The sequence below is a fragment of the Ursus maritimus genome, unplaced genomic scaffold, assembly GCF_017311325.1.
Source record: "Ursus maritimus isolate PB19 unplaced genomic scaffold, ASM1731132v1 scaffold_7, whole genome shotgun sequence".
Lineage (NCBI taxonomy): Eukaryota > Metazoa > Chordata > Mammalia > Carnivora > Ursidae > Ursus > Ursus maritimus.
In genome coordinates, this window is record NW_024426885.1 from 23,848,587 (window position 1) to 23,868,448 (window position 19,862).

Sequence of the window (19,862 nt, forward strand, 5' to 3'; positions counted from 1 at the left end):
GACGGATGGTGCGACACCACCCATGGAGATCACACGAATAATATCAGCTTTTTACCTGACGATTAAACTGGCATGTCAACGTCAAAAAAGGGAAAGAGATTGTATGAACCTAAGGGTGGACAGACTGTATCACAAGTAATGATCTACTCGTGAAACTCGAAAGCTCCCTTCGGGGGTTGGGCCTCTGGGCTAGACGGTTTCTGAGACCATCCAGGCCTGACAGACGCGGGAGAGTGGATTCCTCTGCCACCTTCCCACATCTTAATTATGAAAACATTCAAGCTCAATATTAGTACAGCAGTATTTGAAGAAAGGAAAGTTAATATATCTTTTTTCCCTCACTCATTCCCCAGCTGCCTATTACAAAGCTTCTAGATTACAACCTCTGGTATCTCTACCAAGCGCTTTAAATGAAAAAGTCTCCATTTTAAAGAGCCTTGTTTCAATAACTTAGACAGCTCCTGCTAGCTGCTGCCTCCGGCACTCTGAGCAGCTGAGGGAGGCAATGGGGCAAAATGTCAGAAAAGTAGCTAACAGGGAAAAGCGACCACAAAGGAAGGTCATTATTACCTCCATGGTACACCTTGGCAGCCATGCCTACCAGGGCCTCCCCTCTACTACTCTGTGCTTTTGAGAAACAGGCACCTCCTTTGTCAGGAATGAAACATGCTGTGGGCACAGCCCTCGGCCTTAGATATTCTTTCAGGCAATCAGACTATCAGATCGATGGTGTCCTTTTGGCTCTTGTCATGGTCAGAATCATCAGGCACTCTTCCTCCCTGTGACTTTATGCAGTCACAAAGTCGGCTTCTATTTTCAAATCACTCTATCATTTGCCCCTTTCTTTTCAACCCCACAATTATTACGTTAATCCAAGTCTTATTTATCTCTTGTCCAGGGGCAATTTAAGATCATTGCAGGCTGTAAACACTGAGAAAAACATTAGTCCTTCCATTCCTTATGTACTTACAAAATATAAAACCATAAAATAAAAAGCTTTCCATATGCTGAAATGAATAGCTTCTTTCCAGATTTTTCTCAAAAATGTAGTTTAGTTATGTTTCCACAGACAATCTTGACCAGGGAAAGCCTTCTCTAGAAAGTGATATTTACACCGAGTTTTAGGACTAGCTAGATGAAGAAGGGGAGAAGGTCTCCCAGAGGGAAGCGGATGTGCCAAGGTATTCTGGTGTGAAACAGGAGGGTGCATTCCCTGTGGCAGGAGCTAAGGAAGTACATAGAAAGAGGGGTAGGAAATTAGACAGGATCCAAAGTATGATGGCCTATGTGCTAAGCTAAATTTATCCTCCAAACTACAGGGAAGTCGACAATAAATTTTAAGAACAACTGATGGTCGCCAGAGGGGAGGAGGGATAGAGGGTTGGGTAAAATGGGTGAAGGGGAGACGGAGATACAGGTCTCCAGTTATAAAATGAGTAAGTCACAGAAATAAATGCACCGCATAAGGAATACAGTCAATGATACTGTGATAGCGATGTAATGGGACAGATGGTGGCTACACTTGTGGTGAACATGGCATAATGTATAAACTTGTCAAATCACTAAGTTGTACACCTGAAACTAATGTAACATTGTGTGTCAACTATGCTCAAAAAAGAAGAAGAGAAAGGAGGAGGAGGAGGTGGAGGAGGAGAGGAAGGAGGAGGAGGAGGAGGAAGATCTGTAACACATTAAGGTCAACCAAACCTCTTTCCATAACTTCTGGCACATCTGAGATCTACTGACATTTTCAAGTGCAAAGAAAGAATAAAAATAAAATACCAAAATAAAACCAAACTAAACAAATCTAGATTATACAAGCACATAGCCATGAGTCTAAAGGATAAGTTTCCATCTCAGGCTTCTTTCAGACTCTGTTCCCTCAACGTTCTTCCCAATGGTCTCCTTGCCCTGGGCAACATCCTTTCTGCTGTGCCCTCTCTGATTTCCTAACTTTATCCAGAGTCAAGCCCAAAGATCATTTGCAACCTTCCTGACTAGTCTCAAAATCTTTCATGTGGCTCTGATTTCCATCTTGGGTTAAGTCCCATCCTCACTTCATTACCCCCCACCCCCATTGCAAATCTTTCCTGGTGGTTGGTTCCATTCCACATGTCTTAGGAACATCTCAGGCTACAAATTAGGACTCCTACTCTCCCCTCACACAGGACAGTAGAGACCTAAACCTCAATAAGACATTGATTACTCACCAACCTTGACATGTGTCTATGTTATGGGTGGACTGTATTCCCTCCAAATTCATATGTTGAAGACCTCACCTCCAGTACCTTAGGATGTAACTGTATTTGGAGACAGGTCATTTAAAGAGTTAATTAAGTTAAAATGAGGTTATTAGGGTGCGCCCTAATGTACTATGACTGGCCTCGTTTTAAGAAAAGGAGGTTAGGACATAGATACACACAGAGGGAAGACCATGTGAAGATGCAGGGAGCAGATGGCCATCTATAAGCCAACGAGAGAGACCTCAGAAGAAACCAGTCCTGCTGACACCTTGGTCTCAGGCTTCTAGCTTCCAGAACAGTGAGACCTTACATTTCTATTATTTAATCCACCTAGTCTATGATACTCATTAGGGCAGGCCTAGCAAAATAATACAATATGTGACAAGACAGAGAACTTTTTTTTTTTTTTTCACCAGAATTCCTCTTAAGAGGACCTCTTCTTACTTCAGGACTTCATGGATCAGTGTAAAGAGGAGCTAAAAGTATAGCCTGGCTAGCCGAGTCTGGGTCTGTGGATGCTTGGGCATCCAAGAAGAAGGTGAAGACAAGCTGAGGATTTTCTCTGCTGTGGGACAGAAGACCTACTAAGGCTGCGGGAAAGGTCAGTGAGGGTATCAGTTTCCTATCACTGCTATAACAAATTGCCACAAACCTAGACAATACAAATTTATTGTTTTTTATAATTTATAGAATATAAATTTAACTTATAAATATAAACAGAATTTATAGAATATACATTAAAATATTATCTGGAAGTCAGAAATCTGAAATCAGTATCAGGTTAAAATCAAGGTAACCACGTGACTGCCATTGCTTTTGGAGGCTCCAGGGGAGAGCCCATTTCCTTTTCTTTTCCAGCTTCTAGAGACCGCCTGCATTCCCTGCCCTCATGGCACCATCACTCCAACTTCTGTTTCTGCTGTTGTTATTTCTTTGACTCTTCCTTTTCTGCCCCCCTCTTATAAGAACCCTTGTGATTGCACTGGGCTCACATGGGTCATCAGGATTCTCTCTCCATCCCAAGATCTTTAACTTAATCACATCTGCCCAGTCCCTCCTGCCCTGTAGGGAAACGTAATCACAGGTTCTGGGGATTCAGAAGTGGACATCATTGGGGGAGGGGGCATCATTCAGCTTCTGGTGTTCCTCCCCAGAGGGTGGCATGACAGCGGAGAGACTAGGTACGCAGAAATGTTAAAGGAAATTTCCCGAGTGGGAACCAATGTGCTATGATCCTTGACACCACAATTCTTCAGCTACCACCACCTGATCCCAAAATGCCTGGCATACTTGGTTCTAGTTCCCCCCAGGAGCAGTCAATGACCCAAGAATTAAGTAGTTTATTTGGGAGACAGTATGGGAATAGAGAAATTACCCAGGCAATGGAAGGCAGTCAATACATGGTATATTATAAAGCCAGCTAACTCTGTGGACAGCTAAAGCTTACCTGCAATGGGAAACTCTGGGGAAAAAAGTGTGTAGCACTTGGCTCAGAGTTGTCCCACAGGAGAAGTGAGGGAACAAGAAGATCTGTACACCAAATTCTGTTGGTCACTGGCTGAGGGTTGCTCCCACATGTTGGTTCCCCGGCACTTCTATTGTGTAATGTGCAGAGAAGTGCGGTAGCCTCTAGAGGGTCTGGAGATAGGCTTCCAGCAAAGAAATGCAAATCCTAGCAATCAGATGTCAGTGAGAACACACTACAGTGGAAATACCAAATGCGCATAGGCAGGACATCAACAGTGTCTGTTAAAATTCGATTAGACCAATGCCATGGCTGAGTTTTACATCTCATTGATGCGGGGTTGAAATACTCCATAAACATGAGGTAACCGCTGACATCTGGAACACACAGAGAGTAAATATCAACAGAGCAGTGGCTTCTGTGCTTGTCTTACACCTGATGCATCCAGAACCGCCATTATGGCCACTCATTCTATAAACTTCTACACGAAAAGCAGCCTCGAACTTCTTGCTATCTGGCTCCAGCTCAGGACTTCTGCGGAGTCCCCGTTTCCAGTATTTCCCTGGTCTGGAGCCAGTTTCCCCCTCCTCTCCCACTCCCACCACATTTGGCTTAGACAGAACATCAATCTGCACTGCCACACATCTCTATTGCTCTTTTGAGTAGATGAAAATATATTGGATAGAGTTTCTCTCCACCTACTACTTCCTCCCTTGATTAAAAAAGAAAATTAAAAAAGAAATGACAAAAAGAAAAATCTCCAACTGTTATTTGCGCCTTCCATTTCACTCCTCGTCCTCAGCCCTTCTTCTCCACCCCCAGCCAGAAATCAGGCACTTCGGGAGTTTCCACGGCCACGTGCAGGAGGACAATATGCATGTGGGTACTTTTAAGTAAGAAGTCAATGTTCTAGAATTTAATTTTCTCCTCTCACATTAAATCTGCCATCCTTCACATAATCGGAGTGATGAATGCAGAGTCAGACTCCGTCTTCCTGACATTAATACCCATCAGGACTTCAAATGCAAACAATTGTGACATTCGACTTTATAAAAATTACCAAGTGCACCAACTCTGCTTAATTAAACCATTTAAAAGTTGCTTTTGTTACATTTAATGAATGATATATTATACTGCAATGAAACATGCAGCAATACAAATACTTCACAATGCTTCCAATTAAGACTCACTTCACTTATGCCAATTGACAACACAAGTGTTCCACACTTCATTCAGTTTGTGCATTTTAAACGAACTGGTTAGTGAGAAGGGTGCTTCTGTGCTAATGAGTTTTGTAATCAAGGCATCTATTTTAATTTCAAATTGGCTAGATTGGGGGAAATTGCTAGACTAAATGACTGGTACTAATTAGGATTATAAAAATATTCATCATGCCATGGAATTAACATGGGGGTCTGATTTTCCTACATTTGCATATTGCTTGAGTTTTGGGGGAAAAAAATCTTGACAAATTGTCTTCTCTTTAGTAAATTGAACAAACACTATATCTGTTTTAGCCCTTCTTTTCATTTAAAGCATAATACATATTCATGATTTGTAAATGAAGTTAAATGATTTCAACTTCTATCTTCATTACCATATTAAAGATGTTGTCTCCATAAACTTCCTTAAAAAACTTCAAATCATAGTATTACCTATTTAAATGGCAAACTCTTTGGTTTAATCTACATATTAACCCACACGTTGGAATAAATTAATGGGCAAAGAGAGCAAAAATGGACAAAACCTGAAAAGGAAACACAACCGCCTTGTTGTTTCTTTCTCTGCTGGAGGCAGAATTAATTAGTCCTATGGCCTAACATCAGTAAGCAGTTTGATGGCTTCCGGCCTCAAGGTCCCATCCTGGAAAGTGCCATCAGCTGAGGGATGTGACAGAAAAGCCACTGGATTCATCCGAAGGTCGAGTCTTGGCATGGCTGATTTTGTTGTCTCATTATTATAGCATTTTCTGGGGCTAGGATCCAGTGTGAAGTGGCCCATACGCATTTCTGCCCAGATGGGTGGGAAGGCTGTCCACCCACTAGGGAGAGTGAGGTGTGCTGGTGAGCTGTAGTGGGGGATCTCAGAAAGCCTAGGAGAAAGAGCAGGCCAGGCCCCTCCCTGGCTATGTGCCCTTGAGCAAGTGAACACAGCTCTCAAGAGTCATAGGCTCACCTGTCACCTGGAAATAATACTATCCACCTTGCAGACTCCTACGAGAATTCAACATAATAATGTACATAAAAGCACCTGTCACTGCCCATGCATAGGAGATATTTAAAGACATATACCTCCATTTCTGAGAAGCACCTATATGTCCCGCACTGAATAACATAACACGGGTGTGTAAGAGTTACTCAGCACAGACCTTAATTCACTGCATATGTCTCCACCCTTTGGCTCCAGAGTATTTGTTTCCATTACAGCTATCAAATCAAATAACCAAATACTAATTCAATGTTGGGGTATAGTCACAAAATTCATCTGAAAAAACTACCAGAATAAATCACTTCCTTAACATCTGTCTATAGTGGGTGCTTCTAAATAATAAAACCTGTATCTATCGCTGAGTTGTACATAATATAGATTGAAGTTGTAGCCAACAAGAGTGCACTTTTTGTTAGGAGAAAAAACAATTTCTGGAGTTTCAGTTTAAAAGGGACCAGAGTGAAGAGCAAAGCTTAAGAAAAGAGAAATCTTAGACACAATGCAATCCGAGTTCAGGGAAATTTCCCTCCACACCACACTGCCTCTTGAAAAGGAATTTCAATAATGATTTGAGACAATTTTACCTCAAGTGACCCTATTCACACCTAAAATGTTTTTGTAAGAGCACTATCTTATAACGAGGACAGAACACAAATTATTTAAAGTGGATTACTTTTTAGAATTTTTTCAATTATAAAAGTAATCTGATGAAATAATAGAAAACTTAGAAAACAAATGGTATGGAAAAAAAACCCATAAACATAATTTCATCGTCTGAAGAGAACCCAGGAAATATTTGGGAATATTCCAAATTCCATTCCTTCTAAAGTTTTTCTCCCTCCCTCCCTCTTTGCTTCCTTTCTTCCTCCCATTGTCTTGTTTTATTTTTTGCGTATCTGTATTCAAATAGCACTACTTTACTTAACATGTCTTATGCATGAATGTATAAATATACATGCGTATATATATTATGCATATAATATGAGATATATCTGTATCAAATAGGAGCTAATGTATATTCATGTTGTTACATGTTCATCATAACCACCATTTGGATGGCCGCATGATATACTGGCATGTATGGACCATGATTTAAACTCTCTTAATGTTAGGCATTCAGGAAGTTTCCATGCAGTTTTTCCCATTATGAATGACTGTGATAAACATCATCATACCTAAAACTTTGTGGTATTTGGTATTATTCTCTTGGTACAGTCTCAGAACTGGAGTAACTGAATCACTGGATCAAAGTTATGATATGCATGGCTCCTTTTTTTAAGATTTATTTATTTATTAGAGAGAGAGAGAGCGTGCATATACACGCACGTGCCAGGTGGAGGGAGGGGCAGAAAGAGAAGGAGAGAGAATCTCCAGCAGACTCCCGGCTGAAGGAGGAGCCTGATGCAGGGCTCGATCCCACAACTCTGAGATCATGACCTGAGCCAAAATCAAGAGTCGGACTCTTAACTGACTGAGCCACCCAGACGCCCCTGTGTATGTCTCCTGATACACACTGCCAAGATATCCTCGAGGAAGGCAAACTCATTTGCATGGCTATCAATATTATGTCAGAATACGGGTTTTGCCTCAATTTTGCGCCAGGCAGGGTCATTGTAATGTCATGTAGCTGATTTCTGGCTAAACTGGTGAAGGAATAGACAAAGATGAATTCCTTGGAAGAAAAGTTAGAAGACAGCAGGTGAGGGAAATGACAGAGAAGGAGAAGTTAAAAAATATCAACTTTAGAGAATTAGTGAACCAAAGTCAATAATTCAATGATGTTGAGTAAGCCCGATTCATCCAGAGCATTTGTAAGGAAACTTTCAAAAAGCCCCTTGAAAATTAATTTCATGATTCTTCCGCATTGTTCTTCTCCCTGCATAAGCTCTGCTCCCTCCCAATTTTTTCTCCTTGTGTTTATTTTTTTGTCTGTTAAATGAGATACTTTCCTCAAATATCTGACTATCCTTCTCTATCTGCTTCTATTTAATAGTATGACACTGAAAAGCTGTTTGGAATCTATTTGTTTATGGGTGAGCCCCAGGACTCTGGTCTTCACAGTAAGGTGACTAGGGCAGGGATCCGTCATTGGGGACTCCCCACAGGAGTAACCTTAAGAGGTCTTTTCTCTTGAACTGGTCAGATTCTTCGGACAGGGCTCTTTATGTGCCCTTTTTTTTTTTTTTTAATTTTCTCCTTGCATAATCTCTAGTACTTCCAAATTGTTTTTCCATTTGTTTCTTTCTCCTGCCAGGTACCATTAAGTCCTGTGTCTCTTTGGGATTCTGGGATGAAAACTGGTTACTTCTTTGCTTTCTCCATTGATGAGTTAGGACTCAGCTTTCTTAGGTCTGCTAAAGTAATTACCACTAATCTACCTATTCTCTAACCTTCAAAACTATGTTGCCATTTCCTCTCCTTTTCTGGTCCCTATAGGCTTATGACTTAAAAAAAAAAAAAATACCTTTACTGTTGTTTTAGTGAGTTTCAGGAGAAAACACAGCCCAAGGTATCTGTTCAAATGGCCACCTTAAACTAAAAACTCTATACTTTTTAATGGGATAAAATAATTTATAACCCAGCCAAAGACAATGGTAATCCTTTTTTAAAAAATTTATATGCTTCTGCAAATATTTAAATTGTTAGCATAATTTTTAATAAGGCATTATTTACATTATTTATTTTATACTATGAGACACTGATTTTTAAAGCAATGTAATTCCAAATAAAAGTATATTTCTCAATGTCAAAGCTAAAAAAAAATAACTAAGTAACTAAATAAATAAAATTGAATTAATTTCACACGTTTCATTTTCAAAAATGTGTTCCTTTCTGTGCCATAAGGAGAATATCCAGTTTCAGCAAAATTGAGGTGAAATCCATATTCTGACATAGTTTCGATGGTCATCCAAATGAGTCTGCCTTCCTAGAAGACACCTCGGCAATGTGTATCAGGAGACATACGCAGGGGCACCTGGGTTGCTCAGTTGGCTAAGCGTCTGACTCTTGATTTCGGCTCAGGTCATGCTCTCCGTTCGGTGGGGAGTCTGCTTGAGGATTCTCTCTCCCTCTTCCTCTGTCCCTCCCCCTGCTCATTCTCTCTCACTCTCTCTCTAAAGTAAATAAATAAATCTTTAAAAAAAATAACCCCTGACTGATAGCAGCCCCCCCCGGGGGGTGGAGGATAGTGATTGCACAGTGCACAAGGGAATTCTGGGAAGCCAGTCATGTGCTCCTTTAATCAGGGTACTAGTTTCATAGGTGAATTCAGTTTACGAAAATTCATCGAGCTCATGAGATGTGAACTTTCCTATTTTTATGCTACACCGTTCCTTAAAAGGTTTAAAGACTGACCCTGACTTTAAAAGGCCAGGTCCTGTTATACCAGGGTGAGTGGTTAAATAGGCAGAAAATGAGGCAGGATAGAAGGTATGGTCGGGTCAGGTAGACTGGTTCCTAAGTCTAGAGAGGCTAGTCAAGGAAGGGACAAGCAGAAGTCCATGCAAGCGGCCTCATGGAAACCGGTGTTTCTATGGTGATGGAGATAGCACATCCCCACTGTACTCATGAGGGAGCTCTCTTGAAGAGCAGTCAGCTTGCCATTGGTGAGTGGGGCTCTGGATTTTCTTTCTCTTAAATGATACACAAATGGTTTTACAGGCATGGAAGGGACCTAATGAAATCGCAATGTTTTTCTTTAAATAGAAGGTGCCCTTCAGTAGTACTCTCATTCCATGGAGGATACGCTTCAAAACCACAGTCATCCCTAGTTAATCCCCAGCAGCTTTATCCCCACCAGGTGGGGAGATATAAAGCCTGTTTCTGCCAATGGCTACTGAGGAACGTTGTCATCACCTGCTAATCCTGGAGCTCTGAATACAATTACATTTCTAATCTGAGGGTTTACAGGAGAATACAAATGAAAGGAACAGCATAATTTGTATCCAGCATTCCCGGAGTACAGGTTTAAACTTCTTTTTGAATTTTCAGGCCCTCCACACTCCAGATACTCTAATTTGCCTGTTCCTGCAGGATGCGGCAGCCCCGGATAGGGTCCAACCAGCAAAGCCTGCATGGAAGCCCATCACCTCCTCCTCTGTGGACTCTGTTTGGCCAGTGACCATGCCCGACCCTGCATCAGCTCCTTAACCAGCTTGTCAGTCTGTCAGCTACTATTGAACTTGGCTGGTAGCAGGTGATCAAAAACAAAAAAACAAACCAACAAAAAAACACACAAAGTGGCCCACTGCGCCCAACTACTAGAAGAGCAACCCTTCATTATGTGTGCTAGTGTTTCAGAAAGTGGTTTTTATGTTGAAAATATTAATTCTAGACCAGTCTAGCCCAGAAGTGTGTGAGAAACAACAGAGTCTGAAATCCCGTGGAGTTCCTCATCTCTGATCTCCAAAGCCAGCTGTATCTGTTAAAGTTTCATTTTGCCAAGAAGATAAATGATAACAGAGAGTTTTGTAACTCCACTTCTCCTGCAGAAAAATAGCTGTTTTCAACTGTCTCCCACGGAAGACCCCTGTGCCAGGACGTATGCATCTGTGAATACATGAGCGTGTGCCCCCTTAAAAACAAAACAAAACAAAACTACACCAAGTCTCTTGTCAAAATGAGGGTTGTTTAAAAATCTAGCTTTCTACAGCAATGAGAACAGCACCCATCCATTTAGAGGACTGTAAAGTCCTCAAAACCTATCTCAAAGTCTTTTTTTTTTAATCTCAGTTTGAATAATATTATTGAGCCCTCCAGCAAATCCAAAACATCACAGTGTAGTTTCAGTCACCAGTGAGGCCATAGCCTGATGGAAGCAAAAGAGAATCCTACTTCTTAAATAACTCGTAAATACACAGCCCTCCAAAGACATTCTAGGGCTTTGATTCAGAGAGGAGAGGAGTAGCTTTTCTTTTATTATTCCAAATTTGATCAACCATAACCTATTACTTTTGCTGGCTGTTTCGCAAAGATTCTTATAAAGCGTTTCCGGAGATTCGTATACCCAAGAAAGAATCTCTCGTCTTTAGTCAGTACTGAGTTCTTTTATATTAAAATGCAAAGTGCCAGGAGAATCTGTAGGACAGAGAGGAGCTGGCACAGGAATTAGCAGGAATTGGGAAGTTTCTAGGATGGCCAGAATGGAAGGACTTAGTCAAAAGCCCAGGTCAACTTGAACAGGAAACAGAATAACTTTGCTATACTGTGACACATCAAAACTGGAGAGCCATGGCCCTCCAAAGGGTCAAGTGCAAAGTGCATTTGTCTCTACCTCCCCACCCCTTTGCAGGTTTGGAAGTTGGGAGGCTTGGGTGATCTTCCACAACCTGGCCTTGACCAGTACAAGGTAGCCACGGTTCCTAGTTGGCTCACAACCTGCCATTCAGCGTCTCAGCTAACACAACATTAAGTGCATGTCTCAATTTCTAGCTACAATTGTGTTCTATCCAGAAGGTATTTCCTTAATTCTCCAGCAGTGCCTTTACCCAGTGAGATCGCTTGGCAAGTCTCCTGCAGCTCTGAGGTAGCAATTTGGAAGGTAAAGCAATTGGATATTGTCCCTTTAAAATATCATTCAATTAGGTCTTTTGTAATACATACAACCTAACGAGATAGCCTTACCGATTCTAAAGAAATTGCTAGTGCATTTCATCAAAGGCACAATAATGGAAACATCGATTCACTCCTCACCACAAACATCTCCCTTCGATGCTGCATTACCTTCCTACTAATGCTTTTCATTTTCTCTAGAAGAAACCAGCTGCCTCGATGCATGCACATCAGAGAAGGTTCCAGTCTGAAATAAGACATTTGTATATCAATCTCAACTCTCCATCTGCTGCTGCATAGCATCCCTCTCCTTGACTCTAAACCAATTAATTATTCCAAAACAAAGACAAACTCTTCTAACCCCTGGAAGATGGAGGCTAGGTATGTTACGCAGCTCTGCAAATGTTGCCAGGGGCATTGTCTGCCTCCTCACACCATTTATTTAAAAGAATGGCAGGGTACCAGTTAGAAACTTTATGGGCCTAAAGAACATTCAGCCACTTTATGCAAAAGATGTCAACAAGAAAGAGTATCTAAGAAATAATACATCCAGAAATGTGCAGTGTGATTAGGAAAATCCATCATCACCCACTGCCACATTTCCAAATATTTTTACTCTGTAAAAAAGGCAGCCACCAAGCCTGAAAGTATTTGGAATGCGTGATATCCACAAGACTACATCATGAGCAAAGCCCCAGATGTTCTCAGTGCTATGGAGATGGGGGAAAAGGATCCTCCTTCTAGATACACCCAAGGCGTGCTGCATCTGCTTCATCAACCTCTTGGCATGAGATGTCTAATCTAGCTTGTCTCTATATAAATAAAAACACAGTTTAGGATTTCTGAGTGTCATCTAAATAAATTACCATCCAGCCTTTAACAATAGCCAAAAAATTTAATTTTTTTTCAATACAGCTTCAAAATTCATAGCAATACGAAGCATCTAAACTCACAGACTACCTGACATTTGGCTAAGTCTTTCATACAATATCCACTTGATGCCATGAAAGAAATGTATCTGCAATGGCTTTTGCTTTGCAAATGTCATGTGGCTGTCCTTAGGGGATTGCATTAAGCACCTGGCACCCACCATGAGGCTCCATTAATGAGAGATGTAAAGGTTATGCTGAAATTATTGTTTAAAGGTGCTGACATCTCTCTCTCTTCCTGTCTGTCTGTCTGTCTGTCTCTCTCTCTCTCTCTCACACACACACATACTCACATTTACAATCACATATTCTAATATATACTGAGGAGCAACTGTCTCAGGTTTTAAGAGAGAAGAGAAGAAGCGAAGCTATTTCAATTAAGGTTCATCTGTGGGTATCTCTACACAAGGCAGTGCTTATAATTATCTATTTTCTTTCACTGATTGATTCCACAACATGATTACATAATAGTTTGGCATCAAGCACTGTACTAAGGTTCTATACTAAGGAAATACAAAGGAGAATAATCTGAAGTCCCTTTTCTTTATTAGAAGTTGGTCAGCTCCCGCAAGCTCATTACCATAGCATTTATGTTTTCCTCCACGAACCTGTTCACCTCACAAATATTTACTGAGAATCTATTAAGTACCAGGCACTGTGCTACCACTGGTGCTACATCGGTGAGCAAAACCAGACCTGCTCCTGCCCTCCTGGAGCTTGCAGTCCAGCGAGGAACACAGGTAATTCAAAGACCACATAAGTCGATGTAAATCTCACCCGTGACAGGCCCTCTGAAGGGGAGGTGGACAGCACTACACCGTGGAGCGCTGAACTTTGTCAGGGATTTGTCAGGAAGTGTAGGGAGGACGTCCTGGGGAAGTGATACTAGATCTGAGATCTGACAGTGATGAAGTTGACTTCAGGGAAAAAGATTCCAGGCCCAGGAAATGGAGCCAGGGAGACAGCTGGGATGAAGAACTGAAAGAAGGCCACTCAAGGGAGAGTGGTAACGGGGAGTCAAATCGGAGGAGGGACCAGCTAAGGAGGTCCTAGCGGATGCTACAGAGGACTGTGGTCTTTCTTCTGTGAGCAAGGAGAAAGGGTGGGAATCCTAAGATCTACATTTGGGAAATGGATCGTTCAGGTGATAGTATAAACACACTGGGAGAGGCTCTGGTCATCACTCGAGTGACCCATATATCCTATGTTTGAGTGGTGGTGGTAACAGAAGCCCATGGAATTAAGAGATGGAGAGAGAATGATAGTTTAGAGATGCTAGCTTAGGAACAAGGCAGTATTAAGGATACCTCCTAGGTCTCTGACTTTTGCCACCAAATGGATACAATTAGGGAACACTGGAAGAGAACCAGCTATGTTGGAGGGAGAGCAGAAGTCCATTTTTGGAATACACTGAACCAGAGGTTTCTGAAGCATACGATAGACAACGTCAAGTACACAGCTGGATAAATGGATCTTGAGCTCAAAGAGGAGGACTTAATGGGTTATTATATCTTGAAGGTACTTTTAGAAAACAACAAAATGGACATGTTTGAGATTTCCCCTCCTTTGCTAAACTACAAACAATGATATATTCAAATTTTACCAAATCAATGCAGCATGGCATGCTGGAATATTCCCTAGACTTGGAACCTGACAACATTCATTCCAGCTTTGGCTCTTCCAACTACTGGCTTGAACAAACAGCTTAGCCCTTCTGCACCTTCCTTTACTACAATCACTATAAAATTACTATGAATACGCATTTCCTGCTTGCTTTGTAGGGTTGTTTTAAAGGTCAAACGAGTAAAATTATAGAGGAAACCATCTTAAGCCTATGAAATGATAAACAGCACTGCCAATAAGTGACATACACCTGACTGCATATTTTGATACTAAAGAGCAGAGAGGAAAGTTCATTGCTGCAGACAAAATGAACCCAGTTGGAATGATGAAACGTCACCGAATCCCCTCCAAAATTTGGACTCAGTAAACAAGTGCTTTTCGCCAGGTGGTACCAGGGTGACAAGATGTGAATAAAAACAGTGTTTCTTCACCTTTTGATCCAGACTGTAGGCCAGCACCCAGTCCTCCTGCTTGGGATGGAAGAGCAGACTCTGGATGTAGAAAGTGAGCCGGTATTTCTGATAGGTGGCCCCCTCATCCGAGCTGATTAATATGCTGCTCTCCATTTCAGGATCACTAAGAAGCATGATCTACAGAAAGGAGAGGGGAGAAAATACAGATTGAGTTAGCGTGAGAGAGCAAATACAGGAAATTCAAGCATAAATATAAAGGCATCTGCACTTGTATATCACAGCACAGAAAGGGGCATGTGGGTCTTTATATGAAATATTGGCATTTTCCCCCTGATTTAGTCCTTCGTTACTGAATGGAGCTGGAATATTATGTATGGTTAGGTCTGCATACAAATGAGGCTTCGATTTGTGATGTCCATCTTATGGCACTTTCACTGTTGATGTCCGTCTTTTAAGTAATGGGAACATATTCTTATGGTCCTCTGTCCCCTGACCATGAGACCATCACACAGCCCTTCCCCTCTCCCCCTCCCTCAATTGTCCAGGGCACTCTTCATCAGACCATTGTTCTTACTTCAGTTTAGTCTTGAAAAGGATCCCCCTCTTATCCCACTGCCCTCTTATCCCACTGTTTGTTTTGTTCTCTCTGAATGAATTGTTTGAGTGATTTAACTGACTTAAGTGGTTTCAAGGATCCCTTTGTTCTACATACTTTCCAAAGCCCATATCCCCAAAGGCCCCTGGGGCAAAGACCGCTGCTCAAGAAAGTGCATCATCCCCAAGCCAAATGGACAGAATGGTGTAGTAGAAAGGTTTTGGCATCCGAGGGAGCAGATTCAAATTCAACGCTTCTCTGTTCCTCATGAATCACCTTGGAAACCTACTTAACTCTAGAGGCCTCAGTTCCCACAACAATAATTGAGTATCACGATATCTGAAAATGGCTTTGAGCACTTGGCATAACATACAGTCTTACAAGTGATCGCTATTAATTATCATTGACCTTTCAGTACTTAACATAAAACCCCCCTCCCATCAGTACAGATTGGCTGTACTGTGCTACCACAGTACTTATAGTACCTCGATGACGTTGGTCTCACTAAAGGTGTGCCTACTTTCCAGTATTTAATCCAACAGACACTTAGACACTTGGACCTTCCCCACAGTTGAACTACTGACAGTCTTCAATACCCATGGCAATTGCATCCTTCTTGCAGCATTCTCTTCTGGGGGCTTCCATAACATCATGCTCCTCTTGCCTTCCTTTAGGTCTGTTTTGAATACTCAACCTTCTCTGCTCTCCTTATAATAAGACTATTGCTAAACCTTCAGTGTAGACCAGACCCTCTTTTCTTTTATTCAACGCACTGTTTCTCAGTGACTTCTTCCAAGCTTTTTTTTTATTTTTTTCAATTACCATCTTTCTAGGGAAAACTCAAAAATTCAATCTGAATCTCAGACCCAGCTTCCTGGCAGATTCTTGTATTTGGATGTCCACAAACACCTCAAACTAACCATGCCCCACAATGTATCTGATCTCAGTCCTATCCCTCTCCCACCGTGTCCTGCCTGGCTCACTTCATGTTTCTACCAATGATTCAATAGAAAGCCAAAAACCTGAGATGCATCCTTGACTCTCCTTTCCCACTCACCTCTGAAAATTAATTAGTCTTTGAACCCCGTGTATTTTACCTATTCATTAGCTCTAAAATCAGATCCATTCTCTTCCTGCCATTATAACTACCATAGTCCAAAACGTTATAATCTCTACATTGGATTACTGTAAAATACCCCTAGCCAATCTCAGTGCTGTCACCTCTTGGCCCTCAATCCACTTTGTCACACGGTGGCCAGAACTACTATCCTGTAAGACAAATCTGATTCCAACATCCCCCTACATAAAACCATCCAATGGCTTATCATTGATCTTCCTGTATTCTAAAATCCTTAAAACAGCCTAGCAAACTCTGCCCCCCACTTTTGTCTCTGACTTCATCAGTACCACAACCCTTTTTGACCTTTACTATTCAGCAAGACTCAGCTTCTTTGAGTTCCTCATGTTTGCTGAGTGACTGAACAAGCAAACGAGTTTATTTCCTCTTAGAGTTTCTCCTACTTCTGGCTACACTGCAACCAGTCGTTAGGGCTATTTCTACACATGATCGAACCACAGGGCCCAAAGTACAAGATAGAGCCAAAAACCATTCCCATACCTTATAAAATAAAATTATTAAATAGCAGGATTTTAAAAATGTTACCCATGGTATGTATTACTATTATAAAGTAAGGTTTAAAACAGATTCAACCCCTTTAACTGCAAAGATTCATAGTCCTTTTCCAAACCTTTATAGCTTCCAAGACAAGCTTACTTTCTTTTTCTCAAATATTTGCTTTGGCTTCATTGAAATAAGTTATTACTAGTTATCAGCAAATTTTTAAGGAATGGATGCAATATAATTTTTTTTCATTCGTATGTGAATAATGTAGGGGAAATGCTCTGAGATGGATTTTTCATTGACAGAATAGCTTCACCTCCCTTGACACTGTGAAGGGGTAGGGGTAGCAGATAAAAGCACCCCCACTGCCCTTGAGAACACCTCAGAGGGTGCATCTACACTTCTCACAAAGTCTGAGAGGACAAAAAAGGCTGAGGAAGAATGAAGCTTTCATCACCACCCTGATTTGCTTCCCACCATGTGCTGATGGGCTACATAACAGGCAATGAAATCATTTTTTCCCTGGTGCAGAGAAATTAAACTGCTTATTTTATGCAGGTATAAAGAAGCTTCATGCCTATGATTTTAATTAGAAGATAAGACCAACATCACAAACGGACTTTATTTTATATACTATATACTGAATAAGGGTTACCATCAAGTATCTAGTACAATGTATTCTCTTCCCCAGTGTGCGGGCACACACACACACACACACACACACACACACACTTGCACACACAGATCATGTATCCACACACAAATGCTGCATGTATGTGTGCCACACACAGACACGCATTCACACGTACACCAATGCTGTGTATAGGAGCACACACACACATTAATGAATGCATACATAAGGCATCTTGACACTGCGTGGTGGTTTTAGAGAGGTTTTGTTGGCAAGAGCACATTTTTATTGCAACCTTTCTCTGACATTCTCATCAGAAATCCTTTTATATACTTTGATACCACTGGCAGTGTCTGTATTCAATCCCAGTTTCTGCGAAGAATGAAATGAAGGGAAACAGAAACCTGTATGTTCTGGATTCTGAATCTGTGCTGGGCACGCCACCAGATACTTTATCAAAACCTCACACAAATTAAGTGAAGTATCATCAGTTGTGTTTTATAGATAAGGAAACAGCGGCCCAGAGGAGGAAAGCAACTTGCCTACCACCTCCTCTGAGTGGCCCAAAGGCCACTACCTGTCTCTAACACTAACACTTTCTGCACCTTGAAATCACAGCTCTTTACTATCTTTACCAAGGGATAGGTAGGAGTCAGAGAAGCAAAGCTTCATCCTTTTCCTAAGCGTTTCTAAGAAATCCACCAAAAAAATTAAAATTAAAATTAAAAAAGTCGCTTCAAGAAAGCCCCTTTCCTCCTCTCATTCATAGCCACTTCTTCCCTAGAGGCCATGAAGAATTAAACTAGTAGGAAGCCAAACAGGAAATAAACTGTTAGAACAAAAGTTAAAAAGAAGAAGAAGAAGAAGAAGAAGAAGAAGAAGAAGAAGAAGAAGAAGAAGAAGAAGAAGAAGAAGAAGGAAGAAGAAGAAGAAGAAGAAGAAGAAGAAGAAGAAGAAGAAGAAGAAAGAAGAAGAAGAAGAAGAAGAAGAAGAAGAAGAAGAAGAAGAAGAAGAAGAAGAAGAAAATTGTATCCAACTCACAATGCTGTTGAGAGGATTAAATGAGATAATGATTCAAAGAGCTAAGCACAGGCGCATAACTGCTAAATAAACATTAACCTTTATCTTTAAATCACCCAGGGTAAGAGCACAACTGAAGTGAGAAGGAGGCTGGAGACAAATTGAAGCAATTTGGGGATTATAAGCCTCCCTCTTGGCTCCCATCATTCCTGAGCTTTGTGGATAAAAATGAAAGGGATTGGTGGTGGGGGGAAGGGGAGTTGCTCTTCAGTGAGCAGAGTTTCAGAGGTGCAAGATGATAAAGTTCTAGAGAGCTACTGTACAAAATCGTGCTCAGAATTAACGAGACTGTATTATTGTACCATTTGAAGAGTTTGATGAGAGGGCATATCTCCTATCAGATGTTTTTTGTTTTTGGTTTTTACCCCAGTTAGAAAAACCATGAAAGGGTAAAAGAGAAAAAAAAAAAAAACACTACATTTTACATAGCTGGTAATATTTTAAGAAACATGCACTTTATTAGCATATATCAACCTTGCCACCATGAATACCCATCAGTAGGTAATTGTGAATTTGCTAAATTCATTTGTGGCTTTGAATGACCACTCTCCTCTCTTCGAAGGAAGATTCCAGCCCTTGAAGGAATTAAACACATCACTGAGCTAGGGGTGAGAAACTCATACAACCAGTCTCTACGGATTTGGCCGTTTACTGTACGTGAATTGTCTGCATCTCAGGTTGGAAATGGACAAGCTTTACAGTTTATCAACATTTGGAATATCTTTTTTTCTTTTCTTTCTTTCTTTCTTTCTTTCTTTCTTTCTTTTCTTTTCTTTTCTTTTTTTTAAGTGTGTAATGTTTTTCTGCAGGAAATTCCTCGGGAAGTTGAATAACAGCAGCCCTAATTTTAATGGAGTTTTGCAAATTGCGAAGGACACACATGGAATTCAGGAATCAGGCAGGGGCTGTGCTTAGCCAACTTATGCTTTCAAAAGCCTGTTAAGTTTATTTGTATCTAAACCAGTCAAAATTAGTTTTGAAGAGGTCAACATCCTCCCCACAAATCTTTCCACAACACACCCTTTCCTGTTGCTTGGCATGTCTTAAATAATACCATTGAAGAATATGTTATTTTAGTCAATTGTATCCTCTCTGTTCTGTCTGCCATCTATAAAATGGGTGAAAGCTAAAGGTTTCTCAGTCTCTCACTCTGACAGAGAGTTCAGACATGCAAAGAACAAACTGGAGTTCAGTGCTTTGAAAATGGTCTCAGAATACAAGTAAACTCCCTCTGAATAGAAAAGGAGAAATACCATAATTTACTGTATAATTCAGTCTTAATGGGAGATGCTTAGCACAGTGCTCAATAAGAAATAACAATAATATCAATACAAGCTCACAAAGAATATAAGAGAGACGCTCTTTAAACTGACCCCCAAACCAACTGATATAATTGATAGGTTGTTGAATATTGACTTACACATAAATAGAGCCTGTTATAGATAAGGCTTTTAATCACGATATAACAATATACCAGCATTCACCACCACCCCACCTATCTGTC

At 40.9% G+C, this 19,862-nt stretch overlaps 1 protein-coding gene across 1 annotated transcript in view; it reads right to left on the reverse strand.

The window, feature by feature from the left end:
• The window catches only part of SORCS3 (sortilin related VPS10 domain containing receptor 3), a 567,608-nt gene that overhangs the window by 255,118 nt on the left and 292,628 nt on the right, over positions 1 to 19,862 (reverse strand). The window contains exon 4 of the mRNA XM_008686652.2: positions 14,450 to 14,608. Within this exon, the coding sequence (XP_008684874.2) occupies positions 14,450 to 14,608 (159 nt within the window). The remainder of the gene's footprint in view (positions 1 to 14,449; positions 14,609 to 19,862) is intronic.